We start from the raw sequence: 24684 nt of genomic DNA on the forward strand, positions 1-24684 counted from the left end.
ACATTCACTGTTGGGAGCCCTGTAGTACAGCCCCAACAATGTAACTGCACCCTTCTTATTTCTCAGCTCTACCCATAATGCCTTACTGCTCAAGACCATCCATAGTGTTCTCCTTTAGCACAGCCGTGATATCATCCCTGACCAGTGATGTAACTCCTTCCCCCCTTTTACTTCCATCCCTGTCCTGTCTGAAGCATCGATATCCTGGAACATTTAGTTGCCAATCATGCCCTTCCTTCAACCAAGTCTCTGTGATCACAGTAATGTCATACTCCCAGGCACTAGTCCAAGCCCTAAGTTCATTTGCCTTATCCACTATACTCCTTGCATTAAAGTATATGCACTTCAGGCCGCCAGTTCTTTTGCGTTCATCTGCTCTCTGCCTACTCTTCCCCTTGGTAATGCTAACTTCATGATCCTTACAGTCTCTAGTTTCCACCTCACTGTCTACTCGTCTTCTCTTCTGGTTACCAGCTCTCGGCCACATTAGTTACAACCTCCCCGACAGCAGTAGCAAAACCTCCCCCAAGCACATAAGTTCCTGTCTGGTTCAGGTGTACACCATCCAATTTATAACAGTCCCATCTTCCCCAGAACCGATCCAAATGTCCCACAAATCTGAACCCCTCCCTCCTACACCATCCCTCAAGCCACATGTTCATCCTGTGTATTCTTTCATTTCTACCCTGGATAGCATTGTGGCACTGGTAGCAATCCTGAGATCACTACCTTTGAGGTCCTCCTCTTCAAGTTCTCTCCTAGCTCCCTCAATTCTGCTTTCAGGACCTCATCTCGTGTTTTTATTTACATCATTGGTGCCAATGTGTACCATGACAACTGGCTGTACACCCTCCCCTTTTAGAATGCTCTGCAGCCGATCGGTGACGTCCCTGATCCGAGCACCTGGGAGGCTACATGCCATCTGGGATTCTCGTTTTTGGCCACAGAACCACCTATCTACTCCCTTTACAATAGAATCCCTTATTATTATGACCCTATGAGTCTTTTTCCAACCCTTCCGAACAGCAGTGTCCGCCATGGTGCCATGATCTTGGCAACTGTTGCCCTCCCCTGGTGAGCCATCTCCCCTAACAGAATCTAAAACGGTATACCTGTTTTGGAGGGAGATGATTGCAGAGTACCCTGCAGGGGATCTGAGTACTTAAGATCATAAGATTTAGGAACACAATCAGACCCTTTGGCCCATCAAGACTGCTCTAACATTCAGTCATGGCTGATATGTTTCTCAACGCCATTCTCCTGTATTTCCCCATAGCCTTTCATCCCCTTATTCATCAAGAACTGATATATCTCTGTCTTCAATATACTCAATGACTTAGCCAATGCAGCCTTCAATAGCAATGAGTTCCACAGATTAACTACCCTCCAGAAGAAAGAAGAAATTCCTCCTATTTCAGTCGAAAGATCATCCTTTCACTCTGAGGTCATGCCGGCAGGTCCTAGTCTCTCCTTGTAATGGAAACATCTTCTCCATGTCCACTTTATCCAGGCCTCTTTGTATACTATAAGTACTAATCAGATCCCCCCTCATCCCTCTAAACTCCCTTGAGTACACACAGAGCCCTCAACTGCTCCTTATATGACGAGCTCTTCATGCCCTACGATGACGAGATTTGCTATGTCTAATCCTGTATTTTTGTCTGTTTTGAATAACAAGTGCCACTTTGAGAGAGAGTTACCATCTGCAGATCTAATGTCACTTCAAATTGGCAACCATTCTGTGGTACTGCTGCAATATTCAACGTGTTATTTTGCAAATGCTTTGGTATCTACTGCCTGATACTGAGAATGGACACTAAGAATTTGTTTTATTCATTCACAGGAGTTGGGTGGACATCATTGGTGAGGCCAGTATTTATTGCCCCTTTTCAAATTGCCCTTGAGAAGGTGGTGGTGATCCAATGTCATTCATGCTCTTTTCAACTCACATTCAAAGACCATCTGATTTAAATACATAAACCCATTCCTGCATTTTAGCTCTGCATGGGCTGATGTACTGGCCTGGTCTTGCTAATAGAAAATTAACTTTGTTTCTGTTTCCACAGATGCTGGTGCTGCAGGAAGATATTGGTATAGCGGTAATGACACTGAACAACAATCCAGAGGCACAGATGCTCCCAGACCTGTTGAGGATTAGAGTGGTGCTGGAAAAGCACAGCAGTTCAGGCAGCATCCGAGGTGCAGGAAAATTGGTGTTTTGGGCAAAAGCCCTTCATCAGGAATAGAGGCAGGGTGCCTGCAGGGTGGAGAGATAAATGAGAGGAGGGTGGGGGTGGGGAGAAAGTAGCATAGAGTACAATAGGTGAATGGGGGTGGGGATGTTGGTGATAGGTCAGAGAGAAGAGTGGAGTTGGTAGGTGGAAAGGAAGATATGCAGGTAATACAAGTCATGGGGACGGTGCTGAGCTGGAAGGTTGATTGGAGACGGCTGTTTGAGGGTAAATCTACATTGGACTGATGAAGTCCTTGAGGTATATAAGGAAAGTAGGAAAGAACTTAAACAAGGAATTAGAACGGCTAAAAGGAATCATGAAATGTTGTTAGCAAACAGGATTAAGGAGAATCCTAAGACTTTTTATACATATATAAAAAGCAAGAGGGTAGCCTAGGAAAGGGTCAGCTTACTCAGACACAAAGGAGGGAATCTCCGTGTGGAGCCAGAAGAGGGAGGTGAGGTCCTAATGAATACTTTGTGTCGATATTCACCAAAGAGAAGGAATTGGTGAAGGATGATCTCAGGACCGGGAGTGTTGAGTTTCTAAGCCAAGTTGCTATTAAAAAGGAAGAGGTGTTGTGCAGCTTAAAAAGTATTAAGGTAGATAAGTCCTCAGATCCTGAGGGAATCTATCTCACAATGTTGAAGGAGGCAAGAGAACAACTTGCTGGAGCACTGACAGACATCTTTGTATCCTCTTTGGCCACAGGTGAGGTCCCAGAGGACTGGAAAATAGCCAATGTTGTCCCATTGTATAAGAAGAGTAGCAGGGATAATCCTGGAAATTACAGGCATGTGAGTCTCATATTGGTAGTAAGGAAATTATTAGGAAAAGATTCTCAGGAACAAATTTCATACACGCTTAAAAGCAAATGGACTGAATAGGGATGAACAGGTTTTGTGTGGGGGAAGTGGTGCCTCACTAACTTGATCAAGTTTTCTGAGGAGGTGACAAAGGTGGTTGATGCTATCCAAATGGACTCAGTAAAGCCTTTGACAAGGTCCCTCCTGGCAGACTGGTACAAAAGGTGAAGTCACATGGTATCAGGGGTGAACTGCAAGGTGGATGCAGAACTGGCTTAGTCATAGGAGACAGAGGGTAGCGCTGGAGGATGCTTTTCAGAATGGAAAACTGTGACTAGTGGTGTTCCACAGGGACCAGTCCTGGGACCTGTGCTGTTCATCGTTTATATAGATGAGGGTAGGGCAGTTGATGTGGTATACATGGACTTCAGTAAATCCTTTGATAAGGTTCCACATGGTAGGCTGTTGGAGAACATGCAGAGGTGTGAGATTGAGGGTGATTTAGCAGTTTGGATTAGAAACTGGCTTTCTGAAAGAAGGCAGCGAGTGGTGGTTGATGGAAAATATTCAGCCTGGAGTCTGGTTATTAGTGGTGTGCTACAAGGATCTGTTTTGGGACCACTGCTGTTTGTCATTTTTATAAATGACTTAGATGCAGGCATAGGTGGATGGATTAGTAAATTTGCAGATGACACTAAAGTCGGTGGAGTAGTGGACAGTTTGGAAGAATGTTACAGGTTGCAGGGGGACTTGAATAAACTACAGAATTGGGCTGAGGTGGCAAATGGAGTTCAATGCAGCTAAATGTGAGATGGTGCACTTTGGGAAGAATAACAGGAAGGCAGAGTACTGGGTCAATGGAAAGATCCTTTGTAGTGTGGATGTGCAGAGGGATTTTAGAGTCCATGTACATCGATCCCTGAAAGTTGCCATCCAGGTGGATAGTGCTGTTAAGAAGGCATATGCTGTGTTAGGTTTCATTGGTAGATGGATTGAGTTCCGGAGCCGCAATATCATGCTGCAACTATACAAAATTCTGGTGCGGCCATACTTGGAATATTGTGTACAGTTCTGGTCCCCATATTTCGGGAAGGATGTGGAAGCATTGGAAAAGGTGCAGAGGAGATTTACCAGGATGTTGTCTGGTCTGGAGGGAAGGTCTTATGAGGAAAGGCTTGGGTCCGTTCTCATTGAAAAGAAGAAGGTTAAGAGGGGATTTGATAGAGACATACAAGATGATCAGAGGATTAGATAGGGTAGACAGTGAAAGTCTTTTTCCTAAGATGATGACATCAGTTTGTACAAGGGGCATAACTACAAATTGAGGGGTGAAAGATTTAAGGCAGATGTCAGAGACATTTTCTTTACTCAGAGAGTGATCAGGGCGTGGAATGCCCTACCTGCCAATGTAGTCAACTCAGCCACATTAGGGAGATTTAAACAATCCTTGGATAAGCACATGGATGATGATGGGATAATGTAGGGGGGCGAGCTGAGAATAGTTCACAGTCGGCGCAACATTGAGGGCTGAAGGGCCTGTGCTGCCTTGTATTGTCCAAGGTTTATGTTTTGTAACCCTCAGGAGTATTGATATACAGAGGGATCTGGGTGTGCAGGTCACAGATCACTGAAGGTGGCAGTGCAGGTAGATACGGTAGTAAAAAAAGGCCTATGACGTGCTTGCCTTTATTGGAGTATCAGGATAGACAAGTGTTGCTGCAGCTTTATAGAACTTTCATTCGGCCACACTTGGAGTATTGTGTACAGTTCTGGTCACCACACAACCGGAAGGATGTGGGTGCTTTGGAGAGGGTACAGAAAAGGTTTATCAGCATGTTGCCTGGTAATGGGGATTTTAGCGATGAAGAAAGATTGGATAGACTGGGTTTGTTTTCACTGGTTAACAGGAGTTTGAGGGGCAACCTGATAAAAGTTTATAAGATTGTGAATGGCCTGGATAGAATGGGAAGTGTGAGACTTTTTCCGAGGGTGGAGCGGTCAATTACTAGGGGACACAGGTTCAAGGTGCCAGGGCAGGGGGGATGTTTAAAAGAGATGTGTGAGACAATGTTTTCACCCAATGGATGGTGAGTGCCTGGAATGCGTTGCCTGAAAAGTTAATGGAAACAAACACAATCACAGCATTCTAGAAGCACCTGTATGAATATGAACACAAAGGGAATAGAGGGATACGGATCCTGGAAGTGAAGATAGCTTTAGTGTGGAAGGGCAAAATGTGTCGGCGCAGACTTGAAGGGTCAGAGAGCCTGTTCCTGTCCTATATTGTTCTTTGTTGTTTGTTTTGTTCTCATATATCTGGACTATAATGGTTACAATGACAACCATCATTGATTGTTGTAAAAAATTACATTTCTTCGATAGACTCTTTTTGAGAAGGAAATCTGCCAGCCTTACCTGGCCTAGACCCATAGCAATATGGTTGACTCTTAGTTACAGTCTGAAACGGCCAAACAGGCCATTCACTTCAAGGGTAACTAGGGATGGGTTACAAATATCGTCCTTGCAGGGGAAGGCCACACCCATGAAAGCAAATATTTGCAGTATTTTTGTTTTTGTTTATCAAACAGGCTGAGAGGTGCAAAAAGAATCGGCTTTTGACTGTCACAATTGGCTAACACTTTAGAAGTGTCTCGTTGTGTAATTAAGCTTTATTTTTTAAAAAATTGAAATTTAATCCTAAAAGTGTGTATCATTTAATTAAGTTTAAAATCAACAGTTGTGCATGTCTTTCTAAGTTTGTAGATGACCGGTAGAAGGCAAAAAACCAAACAGTCAAGGAGGCAGAAACTTGAGATGAGGAGACTGAGAAAAAGAAGCACAGTAGATTTTACAATATTCACAAAGCTGAAACACACTAGGGAATTAACCACATGCTATGTGGTTATGAAAAGTAATGTGGAGTAGGGTAAGAGGGAACATTCATAGGGCTTTGAGACATTTTCCTCAGTGCTTTTGTCCTTCTTCCCCCAGTTATAATCAATAATTAGCAATGTAGAAATTCATCTCCGAGTGCTTAACTGAAATTAGATTAGATTACTTACAGTGTGGAAACAGGCCCTTCGGCCCAACAAGTCCACACCGCCCCGCCAAAGCGCAACCCAACCATACCCCTACATTTACCCCTTACCTAACACTACGGGCAATTTAGCGTGGCCAATTCACCTGACCTGCACATCTTTGGACTGTGGGAGGAAACCGGAGCACCCGGAGGAAACCCACGCAGACACAGGGAGAACGTGCAAACTCCTCAGTCAGTCGCCTGAGTCGGGAATTGAACCCAGGTCTCTGGCGCTGTGAGGCAGCAGTGCTAACCACTGTGCCACCGTGCCGCCCATTGAAAAATTGATTGATTGTTAAGCCTTTAAGAAGTGAAACTATCACTGTATTCGAACAGATGAAAGGCTTAACAGACAATCAATTTTTCAATGTATAATTTCAGTTACATCACACTGTAAATTTTTGCTATAAATTCTGTGTTACGTCGAGCCCTCCACTATCACCTGATAAAGGAGCGTCGCTTCGAAAACTAGTGTGCTTCCAATTAAACCTGTTGGACTATAACCTGGTGTTGTGTGATTTTTTACTTTGATTAGATTAGATTCCCTACAGTGTGGAAACAGGCCCTTTGGCCCAACAAGTCCTCACCAACCCTCTGAAGAGCAACCCACCCATTCCCCTTCCCCTACCCTATGTCTTTTTTTACTTCGACTAATGCATCTAACACTACGGGCAATTTAACATGGTCAATTCACCTAACCTGCACATCTTTGCACTGTGGGCGGACACCCACGCATACACGGAGAGAACGTGCAAACTCCAAACAGACAGTTGCCTGAGGTGGGAACTGAACCTGGGTCCCTGGCACTGTGAGGCAGCAGTGCTAACCACTGAGACACCATGCCGTCCTCTTGATTTAGCTGACGGATCAGGTATTGCTTACCCTGCAAAGTAAGGATTTCCTACATGTTCAAAGTTGTCCACATGTCACTGACTTGATTATGATCTGTAATTTTAAACTTGCTAAGCCATGTGGCATGCTCAGACTACTGTAATAAAGACAGAAATGAGTTATGACTAAGTCATTGCAATACAATTAAATTATATTTCTGAATCCACCAATTTATATCCTGTTGCTCAACAACTTCCATTAAAATGTCCTCAATGTGTTCATTTTTAAATTAGATGCCCATTAGGAGAGCTAGGAGGGGGCATTTAAAAGTTTTAGCCAGTAGGATTAAGGAAAACACTGAAGCATTCTGCACTTACGTGAGGAACAAGATGATGGTCAGAGTGAGGGTAGGGCCGATCAGGGATAGTGGAGAGAACTTATGGCTAGTGTCGGAGGGGGTAGGGGAGGTTCTTAATGAATGCTTTAGTATTCACTAAAGAGCGACATTGAAATAGCTTAAAAATATGGGGTAGACCATTTAGGACAGAGATGAGGAGAAACTTCTTCACCCAGAGAGTGGTGGGTGTGTGGAATGCTCTGCTCCAGAGGGCAGTGGAGGCCCAGTCTCTGGATTCATTTAAGAAAGAGTTGGATAGAGCTCTCAAGGATAATGGAATCAAGGGTTATGGAGATAAGGCAGGAACAGGATACTGATTAAGGATGATCAGCCATGATCATATTGAATGGTGGTGCAGGTTCGAAGGGCAGAATGGCCTACTCCTGCACCTATTGTCTATTGTCTATTGTTTGTGATGAGAAAGGCTGATTCACTTCAACAGGTTGATGTTAAGATGGAAAATGTGCAGAATAGACAAGTCCCTTGCGCTAAACAGGATATACCGAAGGTTGCTACACCTTTGGCAATGATCTTTGCATCCTTACTGTCCACTGAAGTAGTGCTGGATGATTGGAGGGTGGCAATTATTATTCCCTAGTTCAAGAAAGGGAACAGGGATAACCCTGGGAATTACAGACCAGTCAGTCTTACATTGGTGGTGGGCAAATTATTGGAGAGGATTCTGAGAGATGATTAATGATTTCTTGGAAAACCGTAGTTTGATGAGAGATAGTCAGCACGGATTTGTGAAGGGAAAGTCATGCCTCACAAACTTTATTGAATTTGTTGAGGATGTGATAAAACACATTGATGAAGGTGGAGCAGTGGATGTGGTGTACATGGATTTTAGCAAGGTGTTTGATAAGGTTCTCCATGGTAGGCTCATTCAGAAAGTAAGGAGGCATGGGATACAGGGAAATTTGGTTGTCTGGACACAGAATTGGCTAGCTTATAGAAGACAGAGGGTGGTAATAGATGGAAAGTATTCAGCCTGGAGCTCAGTGAGTGACCGGTGGTGTTCCGCAAGGATCTGTTCTGGGACCTCTGCTCTTTGTGATTTTTATAAACGACTTGGATGAGGAAGTGGAAGGGTGGGTTAGTAAGTTTGTGGATGACAGGAAGGTTGGTGGAGTAGTGCATAGTGTGGAGGGCTGCTATAGTTTGCAACAGGGCATTCACAGGATGCAGAACTGGGCTGATAAGTGGCAGATGGAGTTCAACCTGGAAATTAATTTTGGAAAGTCAAACTTGAATGCAGAATACAGGGTTAAGGGTAGGATTCTTGGAGTTGTGGAGGAACAGAGGGATCTTGGGGTCCATGTCCATCGATCCCCTAATGTTGCCACCTAAGTTGATGGTGTTGTTAAAAAGGAATATGATGTGTTTGGTTTCATTAGCGGAGATTGGAGTTTAAAAGCTGTGAGGTTATGCTGCAGCTCTATAGAGCCCTGGTTAGACCACACTTGGAATACTGTGTTCAGATTGGGTTGCCTCATTATAGGAAGGATGTGGAAGCTTTAGAGAGGGTGCAGAGGACATTTATCAGGATGCTGCCTAGACTTGAGGGCATGCCTTATGAAGAAAGGTTGAGGAAGCTGGGGCTTTTCTCATTGGAGCGAAGAAGGGTGAGAGGCGACTTGATAGAGGTGTACAAGATGTTGAGTGGCATAGATAGAGTGGATAGCCAGAGAATTTTTTTCCCATTATGGAAATGTCTACCACGAGGGACCATAATTTTAAGGTGATTGGAGGAAGGTTTAGGGGAGATGTCAGAGGTAGGTCCTTTACACGGAGAGTGGTGGGTGTGTGGAATGCACTGCCAGCGGTGGGAGTAGAGTCAGATAAATTAGGGACATTTAAGCGACTCTTGGATAGGCACATGGATGATAGTACAATGAAGGGTATGAGGGTTAATCGATCTTATAGGGGGATAAAAGGTCAGCACAACATCAAGGGCCAAAGGGCCTGTAGTGTTCTATAACATTAATAGTTTTTTTTAATGGTATTAATTATGTCAAATTGGATACTCAAAACAAAATGGTTTCTCCTACATCTATGTTTAGCTTCACTTCCATGATTTTGGCAAGAAGGATTTAAATCATTATCACTCTGATTTATAATAAAAACAAAGATTGCAGAGACTACTCAGCAGATCAAGCAGCATCTGTGAAGACAGCAATGGAGTTCCTTCTTCAGGCCAATGACCTTTCGTCAGAACCATGGAAGAGAGGAGGCAAACAGAAGAGGGGTGCGGCACAAAGAACAAAAAAGGAAAGATTGTGCTAAGGTGGAGAGCAAAGAGGTTAACTCATGAAAAAGTCAACTATGCAAAAGCCAATGAGAGTAGTATTGGATTAGATTACTTACAGTGTGGAAACAGGCCCTTCGGCCCAACAAGTCCACACCGACCCACGGAAGCGCAACCCACCCATACCCCTACATTTACCACTTACCTAACACTATGGGCAATTTAGCGTGCCCAATTCACCTGGCCTGCACATCTTTGGACTGTGGGAGGAAACCGGAGCACCCCCATGCAGACACGGGGAGAATGTGCAAACTCCACACTGTCAGTCGCCTGAGGCGGGAATTGAACCTGGGTCTCTGGTGCTGTGAGGCAGCAGTGCTAACCACAGTGCCACAGTGCCACCATGCCACCCGACAATTGTGACAGAGGAGGTAAGATTAGCTATATAACAGCCGTCTCAATGTAATAGGAAGGGATAACAAAAAATAGAAGCCAGCAAACTATAATACCCCAAAAACATATAGGCCAAGATGACAGAGGTTATTACCTAAAGTTGCTCAATATTGAATCCAGAAAGCTACAGAGTACAGAGAGTAAAATGAGGTTGGAGCTGTGAAGAGGGATCTAAAATAGGTGGAAATTTGGCTTTGTGATCGGGATTCCCTGACCAATGGAGAACTCGTGGGAGCCCTGCATCGCTTTCCTGGAGAAAGAACATTGTGAATTAATCATCCTTAGGCATTTAACTAGTGAAAGAACTGAAGCAGGACATAAAGGAAGCAGCATATGAAATAGATTCAGGCTTCCAATAAGACAAAAGAAAAGTAATTTCAGAGTCAGGACAGTTGTTGGAACAACATAGAAAAAGAAAACATACTGGATGAACAAAGGCTTAAGCTTTGATATTATTAGAAAGATCCAGGTGAAATAATTCTACAGAGACTGGTATCCCATCACCATGTCACCCTTTATTTACACATGGAGAATCTTTGACACTGATCCAGCTCCTGGAGTGAACAGAACCTCTAACACTCATGTTTATATCTGTCAGCCAGGGCTCCCTGTTTGGACCAGCCTAACAGTCCCAGTCAGGGAACTCTTATTCTGTGAGGTGCACCTGGCTGAACTTGTTACCAGCACTATACCAGGATATAAACCTACAACATGAGCAGGAAGCTCTTCAGTAACAAACCAGTAAATGTGAAGAGGTTTTGAACCCTTTGAAATAATTTGAGGAATGAAACCTCTCAGCAGTTAAACTGGAACAAACGATGGATTTGATGCTTCAGAATAAGTAATTTCTGGAGCAACAGAGGCAATCTATGAAATGAAAACTTGAAAACACAAACAGGAAAGATAGAGAATACCACTGAGGAATGTGGTAATCAACAGCACCTGCAGAGTTTGTAATCAGATTCCGGAAAGATGTGAAAATAACAGAGTTATTGTGGTGAGTAATTTTATTCCCCCATATTGACTGGGACTTCCTTAGTGCCAGGGGTGTGGATGTGGAGAAATTTGTTAGTTGTGTCCAGGAGGGTTTTATGAAACAGTATGTGGACAGTCCAACAAGGGAGGGGGCCAAATTGGACTTTGTGTTGGGAACTGAACCTGACCAGGTGATCAATGTTTTAGTAGGGGAGCATTTTGGAATTAGTGACTATGATTCCTTACGTTCTTAGATGCTTACAGATAAGGACAAGAGTGGATCTTGGATGAAGGTGTTAAATTGGGGCAAGGCTAACTATAACCGATTTCAGCAAGAATTGGAGAATGTAGATTTGAGGCGGCTGCGTGAGGTTAAATCCATATCTAGCATGTGGGAGGCTTTTAAAGACTAGCCTGTAACGCTGCTCGTTGGATGCTGCCTGAACTGCTGTGCTCTTCCAGCACCACTAATCCAGTATTTTACCTTGTAAAAATGAAGGGCAGGAATGGCAGGATTCAGGAACTATGATTGACAAGGGAAATTATCAGCTTTGTCAAAAGAAAATAAAGCAAATCTAAGTTCTAGGCAACTAAAAACAAAGTCCTCAAAGAACATAGGGAAAATCGGAAGGAACTCAAATGGGGAGTTAGAAGGATTAAAGAGGCTATGAAAAGTCCATGGTCAGCAGGGTTAAGGAGAATCCCAAGGTATTTTATACATATATTAGGAACAAGAAGGTCTCTAGGAAAAGATAATGTCCACTCAACTATAAAGGAGGCAGGTTATGTGTGGAGCCACAGGAAATGGGTGAGATCTTTAATGAGTACTTTACATCAGTATTCACCAAAGAGAGGGACGTGAAGGATGTTGAGGTCAGGGAAAGGTGTGTGAATACTCGTAGGCAGGTCAACTTAACAAAGGAGGAAGTGTTAGGTATCTTAAAATACATTAAGTTAGACAAATCCCCAAGGCCAGAGGGATCTACCCCAGGATACTATGGGACGAAATAGCTGGGGCCTTAACAGATACCTTTGCATCCTTTTTGGCTTCAGGTGAGGTTCCAGAGGACCGGAGAATGGCCAGTGGTGCTCCTTTGTTTAAGAAGGGAAACAGAGATAATCCAGATAATTAAAGGCCAGTGAGCCTGATGTCAGTGGTGGGGAAGCTGTTGGAGAAGATACTGAGAGGCGGAATTTATTCACATTTGGAAGTAAATGGACTTGTTAGTGATAGGCACCATGGGTGTCTGTAGGGGAAGATCATGTCTAACTAAGTTGATTGAGTTTTTTTAAGTAGGTGACAAGAACGATTGATGACAGAAGGGCAGTAGGTTTTGTCTACAATGGACTTTAGTAGGATATTTAATAAGGTACTTCATTGTAGGCTGGTACAAAAGGTAGAGTCTCCAGGGATTTGAGGTGCACTGGCTGGATGGATGCAAAACTGGCTTGGTCATAGAAGACAGAGAGTAGTGGTGGAAGGGCGTTTTTCAGAATAGAGATCAGTAACTCGTGGTGTCCTGCAAGGATCAGTGCTGGGATCTTTGCTGTTTGTAATGTATATAAATGATCTGGAGGATAATGTAGGTGGTCTGATATGTAAGTCAAAATTGATAGAATTGCAGAGAGTGAGGAGTATTGTTAAAGGATACAGCAAGAGATAATGATAGATTGCAGGTTTGAGCAGAGAAATGGCAAATAGAGTTTAATCTGGACACATTTGAGGTGATGAATTTTGGAGGAGTTATACAATAAATGGCAGAACCCTTAGCAGAATTGATGCATAGAGGGATCTGGGCATACAGACCCACAGATCCCTGAATGTGACAACACAGGTGGATAAGGTGGGCATCGGCCAGGGCATTGAATATAAAAGTTGACAAGTTATGTCACAACTGTATAAAACTTTAGTTAGGCCACATTTAGAATATTGCATGCCGTTCTGGTCGCCACACTACCTGAAGGACGTGGATGCTTTAGAGATGGTGCAGAGATGGTTTACCAGGATGTTGCCTGGTCTGGAGGATTTTTGTTCTGAGGAGAGGTTGGATAAACTCTGATTGCTTTCATTGGAAAGACAGAGGCCAAGGGGCGACCTGATAGAGGTCTACTAAACTATGAGAAGCATAGATAGGGTGGTTAGTCAGAGACTTTTTTCCAGAAAAGGTCAACTACAAGAGTGCAAATGTTTAAGGTGAGAGGGGGAATGTTTAAGGGAGACGTGCAGGGAAAACGTTTCACTCAGATTGTGGTGGGTGCCTGGACCTCACTGCTACTGGAGGTTGTGGAAATAGGTATGTTGGCAGGGTTTAAATTGTTCAGGGATCAGTTTTTGAGCTCAGAGTTCTACATGAATGTATGCAGTCTTTGAGCATACATTCATGTAGAACTCTGAGCTCAAAAACTGCATGAATTTATGTAAAACTCTGTTATCTCACTTTTTAGATTAGAATCAATCTAAACATCAGGTCATAGACAGAGAACACAGGGGGCTAACACCTTCAACATATTGTCTAGCTATCACCATTGTTAACAGCTAACCTGAGAATGCAACTTTTAAAAAAAGGTTTTGTGATTTACACATGAAAGAAGTGAAACTATCACTGTATTCTAACAGATGAAAGGCTTAACAGACAATCAATTTTTCAATGTATAATTTCAGTTACATCACACTGCAAATTTTTGCTATAAATTCTGTGTTACGATCGAGCCCTCCACTATCACCTGATGAAGGACCGTCGCTCCGAAAGCTAGTGTGCTTCCAATTAAACCTGTTGGACTATAACCTGGTGTTGTGTGATTTTTAACTTTGTACACCCCAGTCCAACACCGGCATCTCCAAATCATGGGCAATAAGTAGTTGTTCTAAATAGGGACTAGAATTGGCACAGGCTTAGTGGGCTGAAGGCTGTTCCTGTGATGTACTGTATTATATTGTACTTTTTAAAATAAACTAGCTCACAGAGTTCATCAATCCCTAATGATTAGATTACTTAGATTACTTACAGTGTGGAAACAGGCCCTTCGGCCCAACAAGTCACTGATTGAGTGACTGATTGTTACACATTGTCATTTACATGACAGTTGTATATTTTTCATTACACTGTAATTGCAAGACAATTTGCCATTAGTTAGGCTTCCTGAGAAATATGATAGATCAGTTAAATCAGAGAAAGTAATACAATATGATGAATAAAATTAGCAACTTATTCAGTTCACTATTTTGCACTGTACTAAAGAACCAATACTTCAGAAAACAAGTAGGGATTCTCACCCGTCTTGAAATTTTTAATGCAATGGTCTGAAAATCTAGATTTTTTCCATGTCGAATTACAGAGCTGTATGAGAAGGGGTCAGTGATGAAAGTGATGAAGTTCCCAGCTATTTTACATGTAAAAGCATCTCCATATTTCTTCTGACGAATTTGCAGAAACTTCAGAGGATTAGCACCAAATTCTAGAGCACAACCAATGTATGGAATCCAACCGTTTTCTATGGGAGGCTCCCCCTCTCTTCTGTGGAAAGAAAAATATTGAAATAAATCAATGGAAATGAATATTCCCTGCACATCATTTAAATATAGTAGATGAGCAGGAATCACATCCCTCCAACAAAATTCTACCCAATAGTGTATTGAGGAAAGGTACTAGAGAAAAATGCAATCCATCCAGTTTCACGCTGATTCTAATCCTTACGTAGACCTGTTTCTTATTGCCCATGCAGTTTCTATGTCTCTGTTTGCCTCCCGTTCATGTGTCTATCAAGTTACATCTTAAAAGTTGCTAACTTACCTGCTTCCACCACCTCCACTGGCAGTGCGTTCTAGACACCCACTAACCTCTGTGTGAAAAATTTCCCTGATCTTCTCCCCTAAACTTTCTCCCTCTCACTTTCTCCCTGCTCTTTTGTAATTAACCTTTCCACTCCAGAAAATACCCTCTGACTATCCAGTCTATCTATGCTTCTCATTATTTTGTAGGCCTCTGTCAAGTCACCCTTCAGCCTCTGTCTTTCAAGTGAACACAATTCAAGTTTATTCAATCTCTCCTCATAACTAAAACCCTCCAGACCAGGCAACATCCTGGTGAACCTTTTCTGCACCATCTCTAAAGCATCCACATCCTTCAGAAATGCATGCAATATTCCAAATTGGCCTAACTAATGTTTTATACAGCTATAACATAACTTGCCAACTTTTATATTCAGTGCCCAGCTGATTGAGGCAAGTGTGCTTTCTTGACCACCCTATGATATAATTTTCAGGGATCTGTGAACTTGTACACCCAGATCCCTCTATATGTCAATGCTGCTAAGGGTTCTGCCATTTATTGTATAACTCACACCTGAACTTGATCTTCCAAAATGCATCATTTTGCATCTGTCCAGATTAAACTCTATTTGCCATTTCTCTGCCCAAATCTGCAATCAATCTCCTGCAATACCTTTTGACAATACTCCTCAGTATCTGCAATTCCACCAATTTTGGTGTCACCTGCAGACTTACTAATCAGACCCACCTACATTTTCCTCCACCTTATTTATATATATTACAAACAACGAAGATCCCAGCACTGAACCTTGTGGGACACCACAAATTACTAATCTCCATTCTGAAAAGTACCCTTCCACCACTACTCTCTGTCTTCTATGACCAAGCCAGTTTTGTATCCATTTGGCCAGTACACCTCAAATCCCTTGAAACTCTACCTTTTGTACCAGCCTGCAATAAAATACCTTATCAAATGCCTTACCCCACGTAGACAAGATCAAACGCCCTTCCCTCATCAATCATTCTTGTCAACTACCCAAAAACCTCAATCAAGTTGGTTAAACATGACCTCTCCCAAAGTTGGTTAAACACGTTGCCTATCACTAACAAGCCCATTCATTTCCAAATGTGAATAAATCCTGTCTCTCAGTATCTTCTCCAACAACATCTCCACCACTGACATCAGGCTCACGAACCTGTAATTACCTGGATTATTTCTGTTTCCCTCCTTAAACATTTAAACATCTTTGAATTTTTTATACACTGATAAAGTATGAGAGTTTTGAGTTTTTGTTACATTGAGCTTCTTTGTATTTGATCATGGGAAGTGAATGTCGAAGTCTAGGGCCACATTTATTACCCGCTCCTACTTTCCCAAAGGACAGTTCAGAGTCACCCACATTGCTCAGGGTCTGAAGTCATGTGTAGGCCACATACCAGGTAGGGACAGCATTAGTGAACCAGGTCGGTTTTTACAATTGACAGTGGTGACATGGTCACCTTTAGGTGGGCTTTTTATTCCAGATTTTCTTTTGAATTTAAATTTTACCATTTACCACTTCCCATAGTGGGATTCAAACCCCAGGTCCCTGGATAGTTGGCCTAAGGGTCTGGACAGCTAGTGCAGTGATATTATCAGTACACCTCTACTTGCCCTTTTATACCTTCCCTAGTGATTTTATTGGTTTCTAGTTATCTGTGAACTGCATCTTCCTTTTGATACTTCAGCTCCCTTGAATTTGTAAACTTTATTGCAAAATATTTCAGTTCTCTATTACTTCCCGATTAAATGACCTTCACTCCCATCTAGAGACCCTCCAACCACATGGCCTCAACATTGATTTCACCAGCTTCCTCATCTCTCCACCCCCACCTCATCACAGATCCAACTCGGCACTGCTCTCTTGAATTGTCCTACCTGTCCATCTTCCTTTCCACTTATCCACTTCAGCCTCTGCTCTGACCGATCACCATCACTCCCCACCTGCACCCAACTATCATCTTCCAAGCTACCTTCCCCCAGCCACATCCCCCCTCCTATTTATCTCTCATCGCCCATTCGCCAACACATCCACCCACCCACATTCCTGATGAAGGCTTATGCCCAAAGCGTCAAGTCTCTACTCCTCAGATGCTGCCTGGCCCACTGTGCTTTTCCAGCATCACAATTTTCGACTCTGATTTCCAGCACTTGCAGTCCTCACTTTCTCCTTGTGGGATTAATGCAGAGACATAAGGGATTCTGGTTCAAATCCTGCCACAGCAAATTTGATCTAAGAGCCTAATGGTGACCATTTTGTTGATTGTTGGAACAATCCATCTGGGTCACTAATGTCCATTAGGGAAGGAAACTGCCATCCTTACCTGGTCTGGTTTACGTGAGACTCCAGACCCACAGCAATGTGATTCACTCTTAACTGCCCCTGGGTAATTAAGGACAGGCAATAAATGCTGGCCTAAACATTCCTATGAATGAATAAAATAAAATCAATTTTGAATTGGCTTTGGGAGAATTGACATGGAAAGACAGAAAATGGCACTATTTCGGAATGTGTAGGTGAGTGTCCATCTTAGTGCTCAAACACTAATCCTGAAAGGTGACATGGCAAATTGATAAGGTGGTTACAAAAATAAACATATTGGTTAAATGTGTGCTTCTATCCATAGGTCAAGATAACAGGAAAAAAAATTATGCTACAATTCTGCAAGTCACTGGCGGGCTTTCAGCTGGAGTGTTGCTGTCAATTCTCAACACCGACGTCAAGCCGGTGTTCTTCTCTGACCACTGCCTCCTGCTGGCCGACTGTCACCTACAGGACGAACAGCGGGCAGGCAAGGGAACGTGGAAACTGAACACTAAGCTGTTGACCCCGGGAAACATCGAAGAGCTCAAGAGGGATTACGCAGGTTGGAGAACCGTGAAGCCCCTCTTTGAGTCTCCAGCGGACTGGTGGGAAACGGTAAAAGGGAACATCAAGAGGTTCTTTATCCTCAAAGGTGTCCAGGAGGCGAGAGAGAGGCGGGGAAAACTGTCCCAGCTCCAGGAAAGTATGCAGAACCTGCTCCTGCTGCAGACGATGGGGGTCGATGTCACGGAGGACCTCAAGGAGGTGAAGGGCCAGCAAGCCTCGCTCTTTGCCTCGGAGGCCTCCAGGATAATCTTCCGGTCCAGGGTCCGCTCGGTGGAGCAGGACGAGACGTGCTCACGTTTCTTCTTCCAGAAGGTGCACAAAGAGAGCTCCGTGCTCAGCAGCCTGAAGAAAGAAGACGGCTCGGTAACGTCATCTCAGGCTGACGTCATGAGGATCAGCAAATCCTTCTACGCCAGCCTGTATGACTCGAAGCCGACCGACAGCGCGGCCTCCCAGTCGTTCCTGTCCTCTATCACGGAGGTCCTAGATGACGGAACACGAGAGAGGCTGGACCAGCCGCTATCTCTGGATGAGCTGACCAAGGCCCTCGAGTCCTTCGAAAAGAATAAAACTCCCGGAAGCGACGGATTACCGGTCGAGGTTTATTCCGCTCTTTGGGACTTGATCGGCCAGGACCTGCTGGAGGTGTATGTCAGTATGCTTCGGGCAGGTACCATGAGTGAATCCATGAGGAAAGGCATCATCACCCTCGTCTACAAGCGGAAGGGGGAGAGGGAGGAAATTAGAAACTGGAGACCGATCTCACTGCTAAATGCAGACTACAAAATCTTGTCAAAGGTCATCGCCAACCGGGTCAGGTCTGCTCTGGGATCGGTGATCCACCCGGACCAAACCTGTGCTGTACCGGGCAGGAAGATCTCTGAGAGTCTCGCACTCCTCAGGGATACGATCGCCTACGTGCAGGACAGGGGGGTGGACACCTGCCTCATCAGCCTGGACCAGGAGAAAGCCTTTGACAGGATATCGCATACATATATGAGGGATGTCCTCTCCAAAATGGGCTTTGGGGAGGGAATCGGAAATTGGATCAGACTGCTCTACACCAACATTGTCAGTGCAGTCTCAATCAATGGGTGGGAATCAGATAGCTTCCCTGGAAGATCTGGAGTCAGGCAGGGATGCCCCCTCTCACCCGCCTTGTTTGTGTGTTGCGTAGAGCCATTTGCCAAATCCATCAGGAAGGATGCGAGCCTGAGAGGGGTGACTATTCCTGGCAGCGGGGGCCTGCAGGTTAAGGCCTCCCTGTACATGGATGACGTCGCTGTTTTCTGCTCGGATCCGCTGTCCGTGCACAGACTCGTGTGCATCTGCGACCAGTTCGAACGGGCCTCGGGGGCCAAGGTAAACCGAGGCAAGAGCGAGGCCATGCTCTTCGGGAACTGGGCCGACCAATCCTCTATCCCCTTCACCGTCAGGACTGACCACCTGAAGGTGCTGGGTATTTGGTTCGGGGGGGCTGGGGCGTGCGCCAAGACCTGGGAGGAGCGGATCAGGAAGATGAGACAGAAACTAGGCAGATGGGGGCAACGGTCGCTCTCCATCACGGGAAAAAACCTGGTCATCAGGTGTGAGGTACTCTCAGTATTGCTATATGTGGCACAGGTCTGGCCTATCCCCAGGACCTGTGCCGCCGCAGTCACCCGGGCCATCTTCCAATTCATTTGGAGATCAAAGATGGACCGGGTCCGAAGAGACTCTATGTACAAAGACCGGTGCAATGGGGAAAAAACACGCCCAATGCCACCCTCACCCTGATGGCCACCTTTGTGTGTGGCTGCATCAAGCTGTGCGTGGATCCCCGGTACGCAAACACCAAGTGTCACTACGTACTGAGGTTCTACCTGTCCCCGGTGTTGCGAAGGATGGGCCTGGCCTCGCTGCCGCGGAACGCTCCGAGTAGTTGGACCGTTCCGTATCACCTGTCCTTCGTGGAGAAATTTATGAGGAAAAACACCTTTGACCGCAAGTCCATCAGGAAGTGGTCAGCACGTAGCGTCCTTGAGACCCTTCGGGAAAAGGAGAGGGCGGATCCTGTCGAGCGGTTCCCTGAGCAGACTGTCAAAGCCATTTGGCAGAATGCCTCATCGCCAGAACTTTCCAACAAGCACCAAGACGTGGCTTGGCTGGTGGTGAGAAGGGCTCTGCCTGTGAGATCCTTTATGCACGCCCGGACTCTCTGCCGCACCGCACGCTGCCCTCGAAGTGGCTGCGGGGGGGACGAGACTGTCACACACCTCCTTCTGGAATGTGCCTATGCAGAGGTGGAGTTGTGGACAGTGAGGAGGGCTGTTGTCGGCTGCAGAGGGACTTAGATATGATGCAGAGCTGGGCTGAGGAGTGGCAGATGGAGTTCAACCCTGCCAAGTGTGAAGTTGTCCATTTTGGAAGAACAAATAAGAATGCGGAATACAGGGTTAATGGTAGGGTTCTTGGTCAGGTGGAGGAACAGAGGGATCTTGGGGTCTATGTACATAGATCTTTGAAGGTTGCCACTCAGGTGGATAGAGTTTGTAAGAAGGCCTATGGAGTATTATCGTTCATTAGCAGAGGGATTGAATTCAAGAGTCGTGAGGTGATGTTGCAGCTGTACAGGACTTTGGTTAGGCCACATTTGGAGTACTGTGTGCAGTTCTGGTCGCCTCACTTTAGGAAAGATGTGGAAGCTTTGGAGAGGGTGCAGAGAAGATTTACCAGGATGTTGCCTGGAATGGAGAGTAGGTCATACGAGGATAGGTTGAGAGTTCTCGGCCTTTTCTCGTTGGAACGGCGAAGGATGAGGGGTGACTTGATAGAGGTTTATAAGATGATCAGAGGAATAGATAGAGTAGACAGTCAGAAACTTTTTCCCCGGGTACAACAGAGTGTTACAAGGGGACATAAATTTAAGGTGAAGGGTGGAAGGTATAGGGGAGATGTCAGGGGTGGGTTCTTCACCCAGAGAGTGGTGGGGGCATGGAATGCGCTGCCCGTGGGAGTGGTAGAGTCAGATTCATTGGCGACCTTTAAGCGGCATTTGGATAGGTACATGGATGGGTGCTTAATCTAGGATAGAAGTTCGGCACAACATCGTGGGCCGAAGGGCCTGTTCTGTGCTGTATTGTTCTATGTTCTATGTTCTAGAGGAAGTCTGGAGAGGAATGCAGTGGTGCTTGTCGAGGTTCGTCCCGAGCAGCGCCGTGACGCGGGACTCCGTGCTCTACGGCCTGTTCCCCGGGACTCACACCGAGACGAACATTAACTGCGCCTGGAGGATCATCAACTCGGTGAAGGACGCTCTCTGGGCGGTCCGAAACCTGTTGATCTTCCAGCTGAAGGAGTTGACCCCGACCGAGTGTTGCAGACTGGCACATTCCAAGGTCCAAGACTACGTGCTGAGGGACGCGCTGAAGCTTGGGGCAGCTGCCGCCAAGGCGCAGTGGGGAAAGACCACCGTGTAAGATCGGCCTGCCTAAAGAAGAACAGGGGGCCCATGCGGACGTATTTTTGGGCTCTGCTGATGCCTCAGCCAAATAGATGTATATGTACAAGATTGAAAAATGCACAGGATTGTAAATGACAAGGATAAATTCGAATCTGTGTTTGTAAATATGGACATATGTATGGCATGATCAAATGTACAGACCATCAAATCATTTTATGAATAAAGTATATTTTTGAAATAAAAATAAAAAAAAAAGTTGCTGTCAATTCTCAGCAACATGTTTCAGGAGAGATGTAAATAGTTTAAAAAGGAAGACAGAAGATTTATTTTTTTAAACTGAGGACTACTTCATTTAGAACAATGGACCAGCACAGTGACTGAGTGGTTAACACTGCTGCCTCACAGCACCAAGACCTGGGTTCAATTCCAGCCTCAGGTGACTGCTTGTGTGGAGTTTGCATGTTCTCCCTGTGTTTGCATGGGTTTCCGTGTGTTCCAGTTTCCTCCCACAGTCCAAAAGTGTGCAGGTTAGGTGAATTGGAGATGCTAAATTACTCATAATGTTCAGGGGTGTGTAGGTTAGTGCATTAGTCAGGGGTTAAAAGTTGAGTAATGGGTCTGGGCAGGTTACTCTTCAGAGGGTCAGTGTGGAAAAAGATTAGCCCTTCTGGTAAGTGAGTCAGGAATAGATTTAATATCATTGGGAATGATGGGGGTGGGGTAGGAGTAAGAGGGTATTTTATTCCACTTTTGGAACAATGTGCCTGAAAAGATGGCAGAAGCTTATTCCATTAATAAGTTTTGAATTTGGGCAGGTTATGAGGAACATATGGAGTTATGGATTAAAACAAAATTGATGCGGGACTGAGCATTCTTGTTCTTTCCAAAGACCAACATATGACAAGCTGAATGACCACCTTCTGTGCTGTAAGTTCCTGTGAGTCTGTGAATATATTGCAACACATGGGTAATTCTTAAAGACACTTTCAGACAAACTGTCCCCTTTTAATGAAAGTTGATGAAAAAGATGCTCTTGGGTTGGCAGCTTTCTTGGAAGCCCTTCAACTGTTTATCTTGAAGCTGATAGATTTATCTTTGGATATCAACAGCCATCCTTTGCTCTTTCTCTCTTTATCTATTCTGTTACATTGTCCAGATTTCTCTGGATCTCATAGTTAGTGCATTTTATCCCAGTGGGCTGTCAGCTGGGTTCTGTTGTTGGCAGTCTTGTGTCTGACTATGACAGTTATGTCTCCAAGTCCCAATGAAATCTCGATCAGTATTGAGAAAGTGTTTCCTTTTAGCTCAGATATTAAACTGAAACCCTGTACACTTTCAAAAATAATGGAGTCTACAGCAATGTTTCAGATAAGAATGGCTGAGTTCCCTCTGATATCCTGGTCAATATTAAGCCCTTAACTGACATTAGAAAACAGATCATCTGATCATTATAATATCACTGACTACCACTAATCTTTGCACCAAAGACATCTTTTATTTCAATTGGATACTTTCCTTCACTTCTTTAGGTAGTCATGGATGATGCATTCTCTGTCAATATTGTTCAGAATTCTGAAATATATCCTTAAATCTTTATCACTATTTCTCTACCATCATATTTTTTAATCTATTCAGCCAGCCAACCCTGTGTTCATGTCCCAGTGACTGCCTTTGCTTCAGTTTAAAACTGTAGTTTCAGGTACACTCTGAGACTGAATGTGAAATTCGTAATCGCTTATACCAAGAGGATCCTTTCCAGGATTAACCAATCCTGTTTCAGATTGAAAATACCCTCTCTCTGACTGGTTCTAAAATGTACTATTCTGAGAAACTGTCCTGAATATTCTCTATAAATGCATCTTTCAGGTTCACTTTTGCTACTTTGATTCATCTAATCTATACTGATTGTGCAGGCATGGAGACTAATGGCCCAAATCTGCTCCTGTTTCACATGAAGATTAAAATCTCCCATATTTACCGCAGTACCTTTCCTGTGAGCATCTGTTATTTCTTGATTTACACTCAGTTCTGTAAGGTGACCAGGTTAGGAAGCCCACATACCATTCTCAGCAAGGCCTTCTTTCCCTTGTGACTTCTTATTTTCATCCAAACTGATTCTGCATTTTGATCTGTGTATCACAATAATTTCTCACTGAATTACTGAGCTCTCAGACTTAACAAACAGAACTGCTCACCTCTCCTAACTTCATTTCAAAATGACAAATCCCATAAAAAAAGCTCAAGGAAAAAGTAAAACTTTACTGTTATATGGAGAAGTTTCTTTCTTTCCTTATAAAGAACTCCATCCAGCAGGAAGTGTGCTCACAGCTTGTGCAGAAAGGGTTTCCCAACATTAACTGGATAAGGCTGGGCTTCCTGCCATTGCAATTGGCCCAGGAGCTGCCTCCTGCTAATGAACCTCTGGCCCCTAAAAGCCCACATTGCCAGGTTCTGCCCTATGTCTTCACCGTCCACTAGACTGGCATAAGCAGGGCTTACCTGGCAGGGGAGATACCATGATTACCAAGGTGGTTCTCCCAGGACGAGGTTAGGATCAAGTATCTGTTCTTATCAGAACAGGTTGCGAGTCATCAGAGCTAGTGAAGAGATCATCGCTGAATCATAATTGGACGTTGGAGGATCGTTTGGTTGTGCTGACCTGCTCTTGGTGGATCTTCATGCTGGCTTCGGCCTAACGCCAATTCAGGGACCAGCCAACCTCAGAGCTATGGCCTCGACAGCTCCCCGCGGCCCTGGGCAGGGTGTTCGGAACACAGTCAGGATGACTGTGAAGAAGATTGAGGATCGTACACCACTCGACCGCACCTTGTTTATTAAGAAGGTACTGTTGGGATGCTGTGGGTTCGCTGCAGTGGACGTGTACTGCCTGCAGGATTTCCCTGGGGCAGGGTACTTCGATGTGACCTTCTGAAGCAGTGTGAACAGCTCCTGAAGGTCTTCAAGGAGAAGGAAGGGGAGCCGCTGTTTTCCATCTTGTCGGCGACCCCATTGTGTGTGCTTCCTGCACAGAGGAATCGGGTTGTTACAATCCATATGTACAACCCCTACGTTCCAGCGGCTGATGTCCTGACCTTCCTGGGAAGGTACGTCCAAGTTGAGGGAGAAGCCACTGATGTAATCAACCCCTTTGGGATCTGGACCAGCAAGAGGCAGGTCAGGGTAACTCTGAGGGCCGATGACAGTGGGAACATCCTCCACCCACCCTCGAGCTTCGCAATTGGAGGGAGCAGAGGCTACCTGACATATGCAGGGCAGCCGAAGGTGTGCCGAACCTGCGGGAAGTTGGGACACGTGGCGGCGGATTGCAAGGTGACCATCTGCAGGAACTGCAAACAGGAGGGTCACTTGACGAAGGACTGTCGGGAAGAAAAGAGCTGCAACCTGTGTGGAGAGGCGGGCCACATGTATAAGACCTGCCCAAGACGGGGGAGGGGCCCCACTTACGCACAGATGGCCGGAGGTGGCAATGTGAGCCGTGGACCCCCAAAGACCAGTAAGGTCCACCCGGACAGCAGGG

General features: G+C 44.8%; 1 protein-coding gene across 1 annotated transcript in view; it reads right to left on the bottom strand.

Annotated features, from left to right (window-relative positions):
* LOC140477521 (cytochrome P450 7A1-like) overlaps positions 1-24684 on the bottom strand; it is a 96215-nt gene that overhangs the window by 45991 nt on the left and 25540 nt on the right. The window contains exon 3 of the mRNA XM_072571593.1: positions 14298-14538. Coding sequence (XP_072427694.1) covers positions 14298-14538 — 241 coding nt within the window. The remainder of the gene's footprint in view (positions 1-14297; positions 14539-24684) is intronic.

Source organism: Chiloscyllium punctatum, chromosome 5, assembly GCF_047496795.1.
Source record: "Chiloscyllium punctatum isolate Juve2018m chromosome 5, sChiPun1.3, whole genome shotgun sequence".
In the NCBI taxonomy this organism is placed as follows: Eukaryota; Metazoa; Chordata; class Chondrichthyes; order Orectolobiformes; family Hemiscylliidae; genus Chiloscyllium; species Chiloscyllium punctatum.